This window comes from Panthera leo, chromosome C2, assembly GCF_018350215.1.
Source record: "Panthera leo isolate Ple1 chromosome C2, P.leo_Ple1_pat1.1, whole genome shotgun sequence".
NCBI classification, from domain to species: Eukaryota; Metazoa; Chordata; class Mammalia; order Carnivora; family Felidae; genus Panthera; species Panthera leo.
In genome coordinates, this window is record NC_056687.1 from 139,617,746 (window position 1) to 139,637,553 (window position 19,808).

Sequence of the window (19,808 nt, forward strand, 5' to 3'; positions counted from 1 at the left end):
CCAAGAAGCTGTTCAGTTATCCCTCTATTATCTGTTTATTACTATGGAACTGGAAGGCTCTCCTGGTGTGCTGAGCAGGTCATGTATTCTCTAATGATTTTCTCTTTGAAGCTTTTGACTTAGTGTTTTATCTGGAAGAATAAAAATATTTTTGATGTCCGTAAATTTCAAACTGACAATTTAGGGATGTAAACAAGAATCCTCACTAAAAGTATTCTATAAGTGAAATTTAACAAATAGATAAAATTTAAAAAGACATCCACTCTATTAATTTTTCTCATCACAAATAGTCTTTGAGGAGTATATTTTCCATAGGGCTGTATTTGTGTGTGTGTGTGTGTGTGTGTGTGTGTGTGTGTGTGTGTGTGTCTTTAAACCTAAGTAAGTAATGTGTCAGTACCAAAAATTTGTTCTCATGACCTCTAACAAAATAGAGCAAAACTAACAAGTCTAGAGGGTTGATTTAACCTTGCAAAAAATGTATATTTTTAAAACCATCATTCCTAAGAATATTCACTGTGTGTATGTCTGAAGAATGGCTGTTTAAGCAAGGAAAACCTTATAGATACAAACGGTACTTAATTTGCAAGTGAAAATATAATTGTTTATGCAGATATGAGTTCATTCTCATTTAGGGGCAGTAGGTCTGTTCATTCCCCCCCACCACCACCACCACCAAAAAATATTAGCTCCAGACATATAATCACTATGCAAATCTAGTCAGAATGTTTATACTGGGAACAAATGTAGCCAATTATAGAAAAATAGGTGGAGCTGTTTTAAGCATTCATTAAATCTCTCAGGGCAAGGGGGTAAATTAAACTTTATAAGGCTGCTGTAAAAATAACTATTTTAGAATTCAAATATGCTTGTATAATTTAGTGGTTGTTACCAGATTGAATTTTAACACCGAAATTTAGTTTCAAAAAAATACTCCACATGAAGCCTTGCATCTAGGGACCTATGACTGTGCCCACCACACAGTATTTAAAAATTAGGGCCTCATCATGTCCTATTTCTTGTTGAATCAAGGGTGGCCTTTGAATTTCCAAAAAGAATGCCATGGTTTGACCAATCTTGAATAAATATAGTAGTGGGTTAAAACCCCTGTAGGTGAACCCCTGTTAGCATCATCCACGGGGTAAAAAAAGCATGGTCCCTCCCACCCATTAAATGATCTATATGATCACAGCCAAGAAGGTAGTTTTCTATAACCTATCTTCTCACTTTTAATGATGTGTTTTGGAAAAAGAATTAAAGTAGTAGAATATGAATGCTAAAATGTCATTTGAAAAGTTAAAGCGTCAATGAGGGTCAGATTTCCATGAAGAATGACTAGCACAGCTAGCTACCTGAAAAGTAGTAATCAAAACCAGGCTTATGAGAGAGGATGGAAAAGATACAGTTGTGTGTCAGACGCTGCGCTGGGTGGGTGCCTTAGTGGCAGAGTGGATGGTAGCCTTCGGCTGTGTGATCTGAAGAACCCCAAATTCCTCCTAGTCAAAAAACAACTAAATTACGCACACACTCTTTTGTTCCAATCACGTTTCATTAGTTTCATTACTTGGTGCTACGTGTGGTCTCTGTATTTCTCTTTGAAAATGTGCATACCTGTAGAAAAGATGGCACCTTAGAGGAGGGTCACATTATGATCAGGCATATGAACATTTCCTCTGGGAGAGAAAGGTCTGTGCATGTCAGGAGGGGGAAATGTGCCAGGAAATCAGCCAAGTGGGGAGGGAGCCAACCAGACACAAGCTGGATTTCCCCTACTTTACAAAGTTGCTATGCAGTCAATTAGAGAGAGGCCCAACTCTGAATTACTACACTCAGGTGAAGAGTGGGAAAGGTGGAGAGTTTTTATGTATGTCCTTGTCCCAAAGTAGGCCTGGCATTTTTTTTTCAAAGTAAGAGAGGCTTGCAGCTGGGCTGAGAAGTATTAAGGTGAAGAAAGGTCAGCAGGTTAGAGAGGCCGGTGCAACAGGGCTTGTTAGGAGTAATCAAAGACCTACTTAGGGAAGCATCAGGAAGCGAAGAGGTGGGATTTCCACCAGTTATAGGGGCCAGCTGGCTAGAGAGAAGTTGGCTTCATTCTGAAAAGGTTTAAAATCCAGTTTAAAATGCTGATCAGAAAAATCCCACAACAAGCAGTTTGATCGTTTTTTTCTCTTTCTCACATACAGGACAAAATGACTGCGACTAAATAGTTCAGCATTATTAGGGCACCAGTCAGTAGAGCATACAACTCTTGACCTCAGGAGTTGTAAGTTCGAGCCCCACGTTGGGTGTAGAGATTACTTAAAAATAAAATCGGAAACAATAGTTCATTATTTCTAAGGAGTTAATATGTAGACAGATAACTTTGATAAGTGCTTTTTTTTGTTTTGTCTCACCTCTTTTCTTTCTTCCTTTCTGCGTTTCATAACACACACCCCAGTCTCTACCATGAGATCAGTGGTTTGTATTTTCTTCCTCTTCTGCACAGATTGATCTCCCTGGGGAAGACAAGGACAATGTAGACTGACCAAATTGTTGTCAGGAGTTGTTGTTCTGGGCTGTAAAGACGGAAGCCACTTTGCTTTGATGCTGTTTTAATATATAGGCCAGCACTTCGCACTTACCACAAAGTTTTTAGCATGAATTTTCCTTTTTGAATGATTTCACACTAATCTGTGTTACAGCGTTCTGTCACATTAATATGTTTACCTCTTTTGAAAACATATTTCCTCCAGAAACAGTAAACACTAAATAGTTGTCTAAAGAGAAGGGAAAACAGAACAGCCCTTATTGAAGATAAAAGTATGATTAAGATATTGAAAAAACAGGGGTACCTGGCTCAGTCGGTTAAGTGACCCACTCTTGACTTCGACTCAGGTCATGATCTCAAAGTTTGTGAGTTTGAGCTCTGCATCAGGCTCTGCACTGTCAGTGCAGGGCCTGCTTGGGATTCTCTATCTTCTCTCTCTCTCTCTCCCTCCCTCCCTCCCTCCCTCCCTCTCTCTCCCTCTCTCCCTCTCTCCGCCCCTATCTCTCTCTCTCTCTCTCAAAAATAAATATTTTTTTAAAAGGAGATAAAAAATTTTTTTAATGTACTGAAAAAACAATTTGTTAATGTTTATTTTTGAGAGAGAGAGCGTGCGAGTGGGGGAAGTGCAGAGAGAGAGAGAGACAGACAGAATCTGAAGCAGGCTCCCCGCTCTGAGCTGTCAGCACAGAGCCCCAATGCAGAGCTCGAACCCATGAACCATGAGATCATGACCTGAGCCAAAGTCAGATGCTTAACCAAGTAAGCCACCCAGGCACCACGGAAAAAAAAAACAATTTAATGGGTGAAAATCATCAGGGACATCAAACAGGTTACTAGCAAAAGTACATCTTTATGCATAGTTAGCCTTGCTATTGGGGATCTCATGTGGGATGGGCATGGTGGTGAAGTTGGGCAGGAATAGAAAGTTTTGAAAGAGAGACTTTACATGACCAGGTTTGTGACTTTAAAAAGTAAGGTTTAGTTCACCTGAGAATAAACTGAAGGCAGAGAGGTTTAAGAATGTATTTTGATGATCCAGGTAAAAGATGACAGAGACCATGAAGAGGGAAGAGGAAGAGAAGGGCCAAGAGATATTTGGGGATCAGAATCGCCAGGATTTGGCTTCCTAGCCACTATGACAACATCCCTAGCACCTGTGTAAACTTGGCTATGCCTGATCTCCCACAGATTTCTAAACCAATCCTGTTGAACAAGAAGGATGCATTCTAAGACCAGTGAATATTACTTAGTTTATGGTACCCAGTGGGTTAACCCTCCTGTCACCCCATGTTGCTAGCAGAAAAATGAGAAACAGTTTGCCACTTATGATATATTAGAATTTGTTTGGACATGGTTCTTTACCTATATTAGAAGAGTACAATAATAGTTTGAGTCCTAGAATTAGACCTGCCCACTTGGCTGAAGCAGAAGTAGGGGAGAACATTTTGCCCACCGGGTTAAAACGACCGGTTCGAGTTCAGGCAAGATACCATAAAACAAGAAAATACTGAACAGAGACTAAATATACAAATTTCAGTCACCTGGGTGGCTCAGTCAGCTAAGCATCCAGCTCTTGATTTGGCCTCAGGTCATATCACAGTTCACAAGTTCAAGTCCCGTGTCAGGCTCTTCACTCACAGCATGGAGCCTGCTTGGGATTCTGTCTAACCTCTCTGTCTGGCTTCCCCCACTTATTCTCTGTCTCTCTCTCAAAATAAATAAAAATAAACTTTTTTTAAAAACTTAAAAAAAGACTATATGAATTATGAGAATTGAAATCTTCAAAGACTGAGAAAAGAAGATAGGGAAGCTTGAAGAAAGCAAGAGTTCAATTAAAGGAAATAGATCATATTGTCTGCTTTAGATTCAGAGCAGAGATAACTAAATATTAAACCACAAAATAATAACACTAGGGCTGCCCAAATGTTTCTATCTCAAGTCAGCAACTTGGAGAGCTGCTGATCCTACAGGTATAAATGTCATTTAGCCTTATGCACGAGAAGGAGGAAGATGCCAGGAACTTGATAACATCTACATGCTAAATTTCATCCTCATCAGTGGGTCTGATTACCCATTAATTCAGTCATTAAACAAATACTTATTGACTGGTCACCCAAAGTGCCCAAATACTACTGGTTTTGTGATACAAGACTGAGAAAGAAATACTGCCTACCCTCACCAAGAGATAGGAGTTAGCAAGCACAGGGATAGACAGAGAGAATGGTTGGGTTCTAGCTTTAGCATAGAACTCAACAACATCCCTTTCAGAGGAGAGGATAAGAGCAATGCCTGCGCCCTAATCAAAGCCTACACCCTCAGTGTTATTCCTCAACAGGGACAGCATCCTTAGAGCTGCTTCAATTACAGATGTCTGGCACTTGAAGGCAGTCAGAATGATCTGGTAAACTGAAACCCTTGAGATTCTTGTCCATCTCTGGCTCTGAGCTGGGCTATTTATATCCCTGGACTCGAGTCCAGATTCCCAGATGCAACGGAGACTGTGGACACGTATGATAGTATGTAGGACACAATTGCTATATTCACACTCACTCTTGAAAGCCATCTCCTGTACCACTCTTAGCTACCGAAGAGTGTAAATAGAAAACACTGTGCAATGGGAAAATTGATAAATTACAATACTTGTTTGTAGAGAGTGGACTACATCCGAGGACTATGGAATAAAAATAAAACTTTTTATTTTGAAGAAAAGATATACATTACAAACAAGTCTCATTAGATTGCTGTTGTCGTTTTTACCTATATTTGGGGTTGGAAGTAGAGGGAAGAGCAGATCCAGGATAATCTTCAGTCTCTTGCAGCTAGAGACCATGAGAAAAATACCCTTTTGAAGATCATTTGTTTCCCATGGTTGGCGGTAACAAGTGTTTATAAAGAGTATATATTTTTTAATAACTATTAAAAATAGCTATTCTCTCACTATAATCTACCATCCTCAGATAATAACAAGTATTGATGAGGATGTGGAGGATTGGAACCCTCACACATTGCTAGTAGGGATGTACAATGATGCAATCTCTTTGGACAGCACTTTGGCAATTCCTATAACGGTTACACAAAGAGTTTCCATATGACCAAGCTGTTCTACACGTAGGTATATACCAAGAGGAATGAAAACATGTTCAAGCAAAATGTCCATAGTAGCATTATTTCTAATAGCCAAAAAGTCCAAATAGCCCACAGGTCCATCAGCTAATAAATGGATAAACATAGTGTGGTATATTCATACAATAGAATATTATTTGGCAATAAAAAATGAATGTGGGGTGCCTGGGTGGCTCAGTCAGTTGAGCGTCCAACTTCAGCTCAGGTCATCATCTCACGGTTCATGGGTTCAAGCCCCTCATTGGGCTCTGTGCTGACAGCTTGGAGCCTCGATCCTGCTTCAGATTCTGTCTCCCTTTCTCTCTGCTCCTCCCCAGCTTGCACTCTGTCTCTCTCCCTCTCTCTCAAAAATAAATAAACGTTAAATTAAAACAAAATGAATGAGGTCTGATTTGATGCATGCTATCACATGGATAAAACCTTGAAAATACTATGTTTTGTGAAAGAAGCCAATCTCAAAAGACCCTATGTGTGTGATTCCATTTATATGAAATGTCCAGAACAAATATATACAGATAGAAAGTAGATTACTGGATACCACAGGCTGGAAAATTTGGGAGGATGAGTGACTGCCACGGGGTCCCAGGTTTCTTTTGGGGATGATGAAAATGTTCTAAAATGGATTATGGTAATAACTGCATAACTGTGAATGTACTAAAAACCATTGAAGTGTACACTTTAATTGGGTAAATTGTATGAATTATATCTCGTTGAAGCTGCTTTAAAAAAAAAACAAAACCCAGCTTCAACATCTTGGCATCTTTGACTCCTGCTTGCTTCAGCAACAGCTCTTTGCAGCGGTCTTTTGGGGAAAGCAATGTGTGAATTTCTGGTGTCTTAAGCAAGTCCTCTACTGTAAGGCTCTTTTCCTAGAGTTCATTAGGAATTATTGCTTAACTAAGCCTGGCATTGTAATCCAATAGCTTCTCAGTAGGAATGCACCATCTGTGCTGTTCTTTAGATGAGTCTATTCTAACAGAACACTTTATATTTCCAAACACATTGATTTAATGTACATAGCACTACAGTGTTAGACTTATAGGATGAGCTTTTAAATTTTTAAAAATATTTTATCAACCGTGTACTTTAGATCAGAGCCAGTGTATTTTGTGTTTATTGAGCAGTCTCAGTTCAGTGGGCGTTAATATGGAATGGTTTTAATTTTCTCCCATCACTGCCTTAGGCCTTATTTTGTTGATCTTGCTTTTCTATTCCTTAATAATATTTAGCAGATCTCATATCATCCAGGTCACTTTCAGTTAGCCAGTCTGGTCCACTTTTAAACTCCCACCTCATACCTGATTTAAATCTAATTTCTTCCTCCACTCCCATCAGGGTGGATGGAACATGGTCTGCCTCTCAGATACCACCTTCTCCTCCCTTTTCAAGGCCTAACTCCTAAGCATATGGAGGCTAGGTAATGAATGAAGACGGTGTCCCTTTACCTAATTTCCTGTGGTTATTATCTTCACTGCTTCTTGGCAAGCACCATCTTGCCATCCATGCCTTCTAGGTGACAGGTGACAGGTGTCAAAATGCTGCCTGTCATGGGTAGTTGGGAGAGCTCACTGCCCGATTCCCTGATGTGGAAGACCCAGCCCTGGCTCAGCCTCTTACTAACCCCTTCTCCTGTGGTGTCCTGGTAAATATTTAACAACGGGCTAGGGGTGGGAGTGGGGTGGTGTACATAAGTTTATTACATATTTTACTGATGTAAAGAATGTGTAGTACACAACTTACAAGTAATGAAATATACAATACTCATTAATGTAAATTCCATGTAGTCAGTAGACTCTCCCAGCAGTGAGTCAGTGATTTTTTTCCATCCTGTGGTTGCAGCTGACAAATGAGTGGAATTCTAACATGAACGGATGATATTTTCATTTAAGAACTAAGACAAAGTGGGATGCCTAGGTGGCTCAGTCGGTTAGGCATCCGACTTCAGCTCAGGTTATGATCTCATGGTTCGTGGGTTCGAGCCCTGCGTCGGGCTCTGTGCTGACAGCTCAGAGCCTGGAGCCTGTTTCGGATTCTGGGTCTCCCTCTATCTCTGTTCCTCCCCTACTCACACTCTGTCTCTCTCAAAAATAAATAAACATTAAAAAAATTTAAAAAAAAACTAAGACCAAAGTGAAATAAAGAAGGATTTTGGAATTTCACTTATTAGTGTCATGAGCAACTCCTTTGCTGAATTGAGATAATAGGTTCAATGCTGGAAGAATATATCCTCCAGTTTTTATGCTTTTGACAATGTAAGGACTCTAGACATACTACACTTTTAGGTTTAATCTGTATTATTTGCATTTTTTCCATGGCTTTCTTAGCTCCAGACAATCAATAAAACAATAAACCAAGTCCTAATTTTGTAGCATTTGCCAATTCAGGCTACATGCATGACCTTATTGGATGCATAATTGGGGCACGATGCATGGCAGCACATTGTTTTTTTCCACCATACAGATAGAGTAGGCATAAAAAAAAATTTTATGAGGATAGTAATCATAGCAGTAAAATAATTAAGAAATGATGAGCTTTAAGGATTCCCCTTGTTTGTAAATAATTTATTTAATTGTAATGCTATTTTTTAATAATGGTGGTGTTTAAAATTCCTAAAAATTTAAAAATTGGCTGGCAAGCTGGTTCCAGAATACCACTGCCCCTCTCATAGCATTCTCCTAAGAGCCTCTTAGCTACTATGGTCCCCTCTTTTGGGGAGCTGCCTTCTTGATAGGACACTCATGAGCTAGCAGAGACAGTACAGACCATTTCCTTGGTGTCCCCTCTCGCTACTCAGTCAAGGGGCAAATCTCGGGCCGGGGATCACACTCCAGTCTGCTTCTTACAGGCACCCCAGTCTTTACTGTTGGGTCTCTTGGTACCCTCTTCACCTGGCTTTGAGAGGGAAAAGTCATCCTCTCCCCATTTTTGTGGTGGTGGGAGAAGGGAGACAGGGAAGTTCCACACTCCCAAGATAATAGCTCCATACTCCCACAAAACTTCTTTCTCTCCTTCCCCGTATTTTATGACGGGACTGGGGCTGTCCAAGCCAGCTCATCTTCTCTTAATAAGTCTTATGGAAGGTACTCATGGTTTCTTTAGAATTTGAGATACTCAGTACCTTTTACCATCACTGGTTATTAATTCGGAAGTAACAGCGTATCTTGCTAGACTTGTATGCAGTTCTATTTAGCATTCTCAAATTTAAATCTAGTTTATGTTAGGGATAATATTCACCATTTGGTTTAAATCAAATGTATCTTCTCAGGGTATTTAACCATCTTTCTGGTTTGGGCTAGGCCTATAATTAGTAGTCTTGTTTCCCCACATTCCAAAATACAAAAACCTTAACTCTGTCCTACTCACTTGATTTAATTAGCAGATCCAGAGGAATATCTCAGATATTCCTAAATCTTGATAACATTCTTCAAAAGAAACAGAAGATTCCTATACCCGTGGGTGAAATTGCTTTAAATGCTCCGAGTCTTAACCTCATCAAGATTAGGGTTCTTTAAGTAAAATTTTAGTGAAGAAAAAAAATGGGAAAGGGTAAGAACTTACCCTACCAGATATCAAAACACACTATAAAACTATAGTGAGAAAAGCAGGATGAACAAATAAATCAAAAGACAAATTAATCTATTGAAAGAACATCAAGTACAGAATCAAATCCAGATATGTATAGGAATCTTAGGAATGATAAAGCTAGCGTTGCACATAAAAGTTACTATATGTAAATAGAGGGGGATATTTCTAAAATACTGGAGTGAACGAAGGGGGCCTTTATAAATAAGCATGACATGAAACTGGAAAATATTAAGGAAAAATAGACTTATTAAAAATTTTAAACTTATGTATGGCACGGGGCATCATAAATTAGGTGAAATGGCAAATGATACACTGAGAGAAAATATTTTCTCCACACATAATAGATAAATAGTGTTATTGTTAGAGGTGCACTGAATTTATTTTGGCTGAATACTGAAAAGCCAGTGTTAAAATCAATGAACAGCCTAAGGCAAGGCTGAATATTCCCATCGTAAAATGATCCTCTGAGATACAGCAGTAAATATGAAATTTTAAGAATTTAAGTAATATTATAATTTCATTATTAAAAATTCAGTATGTTTTTAAAGTTTGTCATTATGATGTACCAATGTAATTTCTCAGCACTGCCAACTACTAGATGGCTCCTGTGCATATTTGCAATACTTAAATAGATGTTTTCATTTAATGAAAAGCATGAATTGGGAGGAGAGGTTATTTATGCCAGTGTAGGTTACTGGTAGATTTTGCTCTGAGGTCGGTAAGCTTCCTTTTCCTCTAATAGTTACAGAAAGGTAAAGACTGGCCTTCTCAACGCCCAGACCCTGAGGATCTGGCTGATGGTGGGGGCACAGGGTCTTTGAAGTGCTCCCGTGAGCAGAAGCTCTGTGCGGTGCTGAAAGAAATCACTTTCCGAATATTGACGAAGCAAACATAAGGTTTTTTCCCCTCGCATTTTAATTTCTCATATTTCTGCATGCTTGCTGCTTCCCACAGTCACTGGATGTGCTGCCTTCCCTGCCAGCAGCCGCTGGTCTTTCCCAAGTCCTTTCCTGTCAGTGCCGGTGTTTAACAGCAGACAGTGTTACCAACCGTTTTGTTCCAGCAGCCTCTTCACATGTGGTAGCTGCTCTTCTATCTCACTCGGAACATTTGTTTGAATATCAGGAGGCAGGTCCAAATTACTCCCCTGCGTGTCACAGCGTTTGTCTTTGGCTGAAAGAGATTTTCCGTCCAAAGTGACCCTCGTATCGCTTACCAATACTTTTAAAGCCACCGTTCGCATAGTAGCATTGAGTACGAATGAGGGTGTTGTGCTTATTAAAGATGATGGTAACTGACATGATCTGTGAGCTCCGCAAGTTCGGTAAAGCTAGAAATGGCGTCAAAGGAGGCATCTGTCTGTTCGGTCTTCCAAACACTGATGCAGATTTTGGCTAAATACTGAGACCCAAGCTAAACTTCAGTGCATGCCTGATATTTGTAATGCGTAAAGTGCTCCTTCATATTGGTAAGAAAAAATGGACAAAGGCAAACAACTCACAGAGAAAGAAATATAAATAGTGAACAAAACTGAGCAAATGTGAAACCTTAGGAATCAAGTTAAAGGCCGTTACAACAATAACAGGCTTTGTTAGCTTAACAAAAAAAAATTACAAAGATAGGTAATGCAGTGTTGCTGAGAATGCCTAGAAACTAGGTAAATTCCTTGTAGTGAAGGCAGTTCTCAGCAGTATTCCCCAAAAGTTTGAGATGTGTACTCTCTTGTCCAGCACTGTTACTTAACAGGAATCTCCCCTCCAGAAGTACTTCCAGCCATGTGCTCAGAGATTTATACAAAACTGTAATACTCGTTGTTATAACAAAACATCAGATCAAATTTAAGTGTGCATCTGTAGAGGAACGGAGAATTGAATGCTGAAGAACCATGAAGGAATGCCCTACAATTATTAGAAGTAATGAGCTAGGTGTATTCATACTGCCATATAAATGCAAGCACAGTGTATTGTTACAGAGGAAAATGCAAGTTGCAGAATGTTTTTATGTGATTCCCATTTGATGTAAACATAAATTTAAAAAAGTATGGAGGGATGAGTTTCGAACCGTTAACAGTGGTTACCTTGAGATGGAAGGAGTATAGGGATGGAGGAAATAGAAGGAAGAAGGTAATGTTTTTGATATCATACGTACTTCTTTGTTACTTGAGTTTATTATAATGAGAATCTATTACTTATTCATTTTATATAAGACTTAAATAAAACTAGGTTAGACCGAACCACAGAAGAAAGATTCCATGAAAGACACAAAAATGAGCTACTTGACATCATTTCAAGGCAGACATACAGAAAGCCTCCAGTGACTTGATGGGAGCTAAAAGAATCATGTTATCACAGGTATTATGAAACGGCTGGCAAGGCAGTCGTTTATAACCTTGAAGAATCGAAGAAATGGCGAAGTGCAAAGCACAGATTTCAATAATAAAATAATTAAGTTAAAAAAAACAGAAAAGTGAAAGAAAGCTGTCACAGTCACCATCAGGTCCCCTTCTCTGACTTGCCGATAATTCACATCTAGAGAAGAAACGTCTGTGATGAACCAACTTATGATGGTACTACCACACAGGGATACCTGCCATATGGAGTGATATGGTTGCTATTTTGTGTGTGCTTCTTACTTATTGTCTCATGTGTTTCTGTCCATACTTATATTCACTCAGTAAACAGACTTAGCAAGAGGGAAGCGGAGTGACAGGCAGAGCCCCATGAGGCAGGATTTTGTTTAGCTCTAGTTCTCCAGTACCCAGTACAGAGTAGGGACTCAATAAATATTTGTCGAATGAATGCATAGGTTCTAGTCCAGGGGGGAATACAGATTAGTAAACAGCCAACTAAAAGACAGTATTCTCCGTGCAGTAATAGGGATGGGAACACTCAAAACAGAAATGGGACGACTAAGACTGCAAGAAAGCTCCTAGAAGACATCCCCAAGGATGCTATGCTTGAGCTAAATGTTGAGAATGAAGAGAAGCTTTCTAGGCAAAGGAGATGGCAGAAGCAAAAGTTCAGACTTACGGAAGAGCAGGGCTTATTGAAGAAGCTGCAAGCTGTTTTTTCTGGCTTCAAGCATGAGCAGAGGAGGCTAGAAAGACTAGGTCTAGATCAAAGATCTTGGGAGCCCTACTAAGGACTTTTAGATTTTATCTGAAGAGAATGTCTTCACGAAGACAATCAGATTTAGATTTTAAAATTTATTTTTATTTTATTTTGAGAGAGAGAGAAAGAGCGAGAGAGAGAGAGAGTATGGGGGAAGAGCATAGAGGGAGAGAGAGAATTCCAAGCAGGCTCCACACTCAGCACAGAGCCCAACGTGGGACTTGATCCCACAACCATGAGATCATGACCTGAGCAGAAATCAAGAGTCCAATGCTTAGCCAACTGAGCCGCCCAGGCACCCCAACAGATTTATATTTTAAAAGATGCACAAGAACACTTAGTTGCCAGTCTTTATTTTGAAAGTAATAGCAATTTTGTATGTGCATTACAAGAATTAATTCATTTAATTCTTATAACAGTCTATGGAGTCGTTACTGTTATTGTCTCCATTTTGTAGTTGAGGAAACTGAGGCACAGAGAAGTTAAGTAATTCGCCCAAGGTGACTCGGTTTTTGGTGGAACTGATATATAAACCCAAGCAGTCTGTATCCAAAGCCCATGCCTTTTTCCTATATTCTGTACTACTTTTGTTTGTGTTTTTTAAGAACATATTTGTTTTCTTAAGAAAAGGGAATCAAAATTTTTTTCCATGTAATTTTTCCCGTATCGCCTACCAACCAAGATAGAATGTTCTTTGACTTTGCAAATAGAATCATTCAGCAGTTTAGTAGTCTGCCTGTCTTTTCCAGTCCCCTCTTACCATACAGCTGCTTCTTTATCTCCTTTAGTCTTGCTTCTTGTCTCCCTCCCCTCCCTTTCTGGATAAGCTTTAACCCATTTGGCTTCCAGGGTACCCAGTGTAGCCCCAGCCAAGAGAGAGAGGCCAGCTGGGCGATGAAGTTGCAGGAGTTGTCTGAGACTTCACCATCCAGAATCAAAGGTGCACAGATCACAGATCTCAAAAAAATGGGAGAGGGGGCAGAGTACTCAATATGATCACCTTTCACTCACTTTCACTCACTTGTAAATAATCATGATGGCTGTTCAGTCAACAAGCATTTAGTGAATAGCTTCTCTTTGCGCCCGAAACTGAGTTGGGAGGCAGAGGTGAGACCAGGAGGTAGAGCTGGGAGAAGAGGAAGTTGTACTGCCCCTTGCCAATCAATGGTCTTTCAGTCTTGCACTTTCATTCAGGCTAGTATTTCATAGCTAGTATTGTGTCAACAAAAGTGATGGCATTTTTATTAAACAGACGAGATGATGTGGTTTAGAGGTCTAGTTAATGAAGAGCATTATAAACCAACTCTCACCCCCATTATTTTCCATTGACCCCACGCTGTAAATCCTGTTCCTCGGCCTCAGGGAACCTTTAATAGATGCATCAATGGTATTTGGGAGAATTAAGTGCTTAAAATCATCCAGCCCTGTGCTGTAAGCATAAACATGCTCCTCTTCTCAAAAATTCAAAATTTTGCTGTGAACAAGGCAAAAAGTGTAGAAGACTTAAACTTTAATTTACTTATCCACTGATAAATTTTGTGGATCTTCATTAGTAAGAGGAGGAAGACCAATAGAGGATAATATCAAAGACGGATGAAGATTTGGGAAAGTAGTAACAATGTAGAAACCTAAAGTGATGGGAATTTTTCTTCTTTTTTAGAAAGAAATTGTTAGAGACACAAGTAATGCATGTTTGGAAACTGTTATTACGTCCCTGACATATCTATATCCATGAAATATGAAACCTATGTAAGGAGATTTGTTTTTACTTAGGATCGTAATTATAAATACACTACAAAGAGTGGGTCTCATTCCATTAAATTCTCTGTGATAGTCATTTGCTGCTTATATATTGCATAGTTTTGACTCACTAACCTACAATCTTAATTTTCTTCTATTCACCAAAAACATTTTAACATTGAGAACTACGTGGTTAACAACACTCGATGTTTAAATTCCCTCATTTTATACCTTTATGTTATTCCTTCATTTGTACATTAAACAAATTTCAGATTTGCATAAATTTGTGAAAGTGTATGCACAGTAATGTTCCTCACAGCATTGTTTATAAAAGCAAAAATTGAAAAGAGCCCAAATGTCTCTAGACCAGAAGTTGGTTATTCAGGTAAATGTTAAAAATGATGAAATCAATTTGTGATTATTGACATAAAAACTTATTTACCATATCATGATTTTTTAAGATGATAAAAGCATTCTCTACATTAATCTTTTTTTAATTGTGTGTTTAGAGAAGAAGTTCAGGAAGATCTATGAATGTTAACAATACTTCTTTCTGAGTAAATTTGGAGATGGTCTTCACTTACAACTTTCTGTCATATGTATTGTTGGAGGTGGTTTTTATTATTAATTATTGCTTTTTCAGTTAGCATGTAAATATGAAAAAATAGCCTTTTTAAAATCAGACTTGAAAAGGTAAAAGGATCTCTGAAAGAAATGTAATGTTAAATTGTTTAAGCATACAAAGAAATTTTGCACAATGCATGTTAATTTTACCAGTTCTCCGCCTTATGAGATTTTCCTTTCTTCCCCTACTAAAATAGTATTAACACTTGATATAAAACCTTTCCCTCCCACAGCTTCCTGTTCCCTATCCTTCATCTGTCCCCTTCTTCTTCCTTTGAGCTGCAGTGACAGACCTATCTTGTTCCCGTATGCCCACACTGTGAGGATATGATTTGAGGCAGAACATTAACATCACTGGTCATTCTGACATTAAACCTGTCCTTTACCGTGACCATTGAGTTAGGAAGCACAGATGGGTCTTTAGTGCATTTCACTAATGGACATTCTGTTCAATTAAACACCTGTCTTCAGTGACGTAGATCTCAGCTCTTAAGAATACCTATGTTTTCACTAAGGTTTTGCATTCTAGACTGAGAAATTAGAGCAAGATGATTTTTTTTGTGTGACTCAGACTTCTCTTCGTCCCTTTAGACTCTAAAGTCATTACTTAATCTGAACTGCAAGACTGCATTTTTTTTTACAGTATCTTAGCCAGTTTCCAAGCATTTGGTATTCCTAGTTTTCATCTTCTTGAACCTGGTTGGTTTAGGCAGTGGTTTCAGTTATAGGATTTGGGCAAGTGAAGAGAGGCAGAAGTTCTGAACAAACCCAAATAGTGGGTAGTCTATGAATTTGTTTGTGATATAAGTGAGCATAAGACACTGGCCTCTGCCTAGAATAATCGTAACAAGCTGAGCGCAAATCCAAGAAAACATAAGCAAGGTTGTAAGCAGTGTCTTGTCGAGAAGGTTTTCAAAAGCTTCAGCAGCAGCACCCTAACCAGATCATTAAAAGGTGGTGTTTCTCTTGGACCTCTAATATTAAGAAGCTATAACCATGAATGTCTTACTAGGCTAGAGTCTCAGAATCTTCCCCAGTTATCAGTTGTGTTAGAGCATGGGCACACTTCCTTACTCTTTTCTTGTCTTTAACATAGTGTTTGCTAATTTTTCTCCTGTTCCCTTTTGGTTCTTTCTTATCTACTTGCTCTAATACACCCAAATTCTCAACACCAAAAGTAGAGGAAATAAAAATCAGACGAGAATGGAGGAAAAGGGGGTGCATTCTGGGGTCCCCAGAAACCTAAATTACTTTTTTTTAATTGCTCTGATTTTTGGGGGTCCTGTCTGGGTGGAGAGCAGGCTCCCGAGCAGTGTGTAGTGAAGTGTGGGGGCTCCGGGCCCAGAGCTTGGCACCTCCACTTACTCCGTCTGGAGCAAGTGACTTACCCTCCTGTGTTTCACTTTCCTGGTGTGTCAGCTCCTCCGAGTTTTTTGGAATTAGTATGTTTGTGTTAGGACGTGGTGTATTTGAGTATTAGCTATTATTTAATATCTACCAGTATTTTTGTAATAAAGAGCTATATGGATTTTGACATTCCCCAGTTTGGAGGGAGAGGTAGATCAGCTTCCCCTGTGTCAGTGGGTCTCACTCGGGGCTGCTGCTTGATTGTGTTTGGCTGAGGCTCTTGAAGGTTCCCTCAGTGTAGGCCACCGGGGGGGCTAAGCCTCCGGGTGGAGGACTTAGCCAGGCCATCGCAACCACTTCCCGAAGAGTTCTCAGTGAAGAGTCTATCTGAAAACGAGGGGAGGAGGATGGGAGACGTGCGGTGGGCACAGGGAGAGAGAATGAGACCTGTCAGGAAACATGACAGGAGCCATCAGTAAAGGCACAAGCAGACGACTCTTTGGGCAACTGGTGTGAGATGTGATCTATCTCTGGCAGGGCATTTACAGGTCTTGCTAAAGCAACGTTCCAGGGTAGAGAGCCGCTTTCCACCACCTCCCCGTCTGCTCCTTGAACGAGGGCTAGCTTTCCAGACACTCCTTTTCCCCAGCTCTGAAAGAGGAGGTGCTGCTGCTGTTTACTGACTCCCGGCTCTGCTTCCCTTCCAGCTGACCCTCTGGTGGGCAGCATCGCCACACAGTACATGACCAACAGAGCAGAGCACGACCGGATGGCCAGACAGTGGACCAAGCGGTATGCCACATAGGGGCCTGCTGGCTGCTGCCCCCGCCGGACCTGTGCAAGCACATTCACCAAGTGCATCAATAGCCCTACCCACCCCTCCGGACCTCGGTTCTGATCTTCTTATTTTTATTACATTTTGAACCTTTTTCTGATGATGTGTCATCCATCCCCCGTCCCTTGTCCCTTCCTCCTCTTCCTCCTCTTCCTCCTCTTCCCTCTCTCTTCCCTCCACCCCTGCCTTCTCAATTTATTCCCTTTTTTTGATTTCTATTAACTTGAAAGATTTGGGGTTTTTTTTTTCCCACCTCAACATGGATGGGAACTTTTGTTTTCAGTGCAAACAATGTCGGATCTGTAATAGTAAGAGCTTTCTTACAAAGCTTCGTATTACTGTGTGGTTTTGTTTTTTGTTGGTGTTTGTTTTATTTTGGTTTTTTTCCTTTTATGTGATCTTTGGGAAAACACAAATTCAGAATTATATCTCATTTCTACTTAAATGTAGTGCTTAGGATTAATTTTTTGTACTGAAGTCTTTATTGGTGGGTGCATGCTACTGGGAACAAGTTTTTTGTACAAAAGCTTCAATCAGAATCACTGTGCATTACTGAGACTCTGTTTATCACTAGCCTTCTGTCTCCCACACAGAAGACTGTTGGATTGAACAAAATAATATGTATTTTGATTTACTTAAAGTGCTTGTAAATTTCTTAGGGACCTGCCACTTTTGACTGTGGATCAGTTGATGTACACTTGTATTATTAAAGCACTCAATAAATCACTGTGGCTGATAAATGCACTTCTGGTAACCCAGCGTTTGCTTTGTATCCTGGTGACCAGCATAGCCCTACGAGCAGCGAGGCTTGTCTAATTCAATTACAGATTCAAGTGTATTTTTCATCTCAGACCTGTAATATTTCTTTGTAGCTAAGTTGCTTACCATGTGGAATTTCTCCAGCTGTCAATAACCTGATGATTTTATGGTTGTTTCAGGTCACTGTCACTTTACATATTGGCCACACATTACTTTGTCGTAGACCTCCTTTCTGTTACAACCTTCTTTACTTGACAATTAAAATACGGGACTCCAAAAACAGCCTTCTAGGGGCGCCTGGGTGGCACAGTCGGTTAAGCGTCCGACTTCAGCTCAGGTCACTGATCTCACGGTCCGTGAGTTCGAGCCCCGCATCCGGCTCTGGGCTGATGGCTCAGAGCCTGGAGCCTGCTTCTGATTCTGTGTCTCCCTCTCTCTCTGCCCCTCCCCTGTTCATGCTCTGTCTCTCTCTGTCTCAAAATTAATAAACGTTAAAAAAAAATTAAAAAAAAAACAGCCTTCTAGTGGAAGTCAAGTCAGACTGATCATTGTGTTTAACCACTGTTGAATTTATTTCTCTCCCTTTTTCCTCTGAAGATTGTTGTCGTGATTACCCTTGAGTTTGGGTTTTGTTTTTTCTCTATAGTTATGGTGGGAGAAGTAAACTGTGTCAGTCATGGTCAACGCATTCACTGACAAGGGTATGTATATCTGGCTTTAACCTTCAGACTATTTTAGGTATGTTTTGTTTTCTCCCATAATTTTAGTGGAAGAAATAAACTCAACTGTATCATTCATGGTCAATACATTTGTGACAAGGGTATGTCTGTCTCGCTTTGACCTTCAGACTATTTTAGGTATGCAGCTATAGAGGCAGAAGAAACTTGTGTGTGGTGCAGTTTGAAAAACATACCGATGGGGCGCCTGGGTGGCTCAGTCGGTTAAGCATCTGACTTTGGCTCAGGTCATGATCTCACAGTTTGTGAGTCCGAGCTCTGCACTGGGTGAGCCCGTGCCCCATGTTCAATGAGCACAAGCCCCACTTGGGATGAGACCCACTTCTCTCTCTCTCTCTCTCTCTCTCTCTCTCTCTGCCCCTCATAGGATTCTCTCTCCCTTTCTCTCTCTCTCTCTCTCTGCCCCTCACTCACTTGGGCCCTCTCTCTCAAGAAAATAAATAAAATTTAAAAATAAATAAATAAAATTTTAAAAATAAATAAAAGATTTTGAAAAAAAAGAACATACTGACCTGCTGACTGAAATTCAGGGTTCTCTGTGTTACAAGGCATATTGGAAAGTCCTGCTCTCACTAATCACAGTTAGAAGCCCACCATAAAGCTTGGTCTCATTTGAGGAACATCTTTACTGCTAAATAGTGGGATTTACAAATAGAAGTCATTCACCTCTTAAATATTTCTGATTCAGATTTAAAATCTTTATTTGGAACAGATTTAAATATCTGATTCAAAAGATGCAGGTTTTTGTGGTTAAAAAGAAATCCTAAAGAAAATATTGTTTAAACATCGAAAAGGTAAGTTTTAAACCAGAGTACATAGGGTATTTTTTGTCGTTCTAATAATGATTTTACCACTCACTTTATTTGAAAACATTTTCCTACAGACCATATGTGTGAATGGGCATAGCTGTATTCCAATAAAGCTTTGTTTATCAAAATAATCAGTAGCCAAATTTGGCCCATAAGTTGTAGTTTGCCAGTCCCTGATATATAGACCAAAACAGACAGGGGTGGGGGTGGGGTGGGAGTCAGATAACTGTGTGTTTAACATCTCTTTCTTTTCTTTCTTTTTTTTTTTTTAATTTTAATTTATTTTTTTTTTAATTTACATCCAAGTTAGCCTACAGTGCAACAATGATTTCAGGAGTAGATTCCTTAATGCCTCTTCCGCATTTATCCCATCCCCCCTCCCACACCCCCTCCAGTAACCCTCAGTTTGTTCCCCATAATTATGAGTCTCTTATGTTTTGTCCTCCTCCCTGTTTTTATATTATTTTTGCTTCCCTTCCCTTATGTTCATCTATTTTATGTCTTAAAGTCGTCATATGAGTGAAGTCATATGATATTTGTCTTTCTCTGACTAAGTTCTATCCACGTAGTTGCAAATGGCAAGATTTCATTCTTTTTTATTGTAACATCTCT

The 19,808-nt window shown here is 39.6% G+C and overlaps 1 protein-coding gene across 2 annotated transcripts in view; it reads left to right on the forward strand.

The window, feature by feature from the left end:
- Positions 1-17,635, forward strand: part of UBE2E2 (ubiquitin conjugating enzyme E2 E2) — a 369,863-nt gene extending 352,228 nt beyond the window's left edge. Inside the window, exon 6 of one of the 2 annotated variants that reach the window (XM_042955882.1) lies at positions 16,764-17,635. In XM_042955882.1, coding sequence (XP_042811816.1) covers positions 16,764-16,861 — 98 coding nt within the window. In that variant the 3' untranslated portion in view covers positions 16,862-17,635. The remainder of the gene's footprint in view (positions 1-16,763) is intronic. The other variant, XM_042955881.1, reaches the window with a different exon arrangement.
- The last annotated feature ends 2,173 nt before the right edge of the window (positions 17,636-19,808 follow it).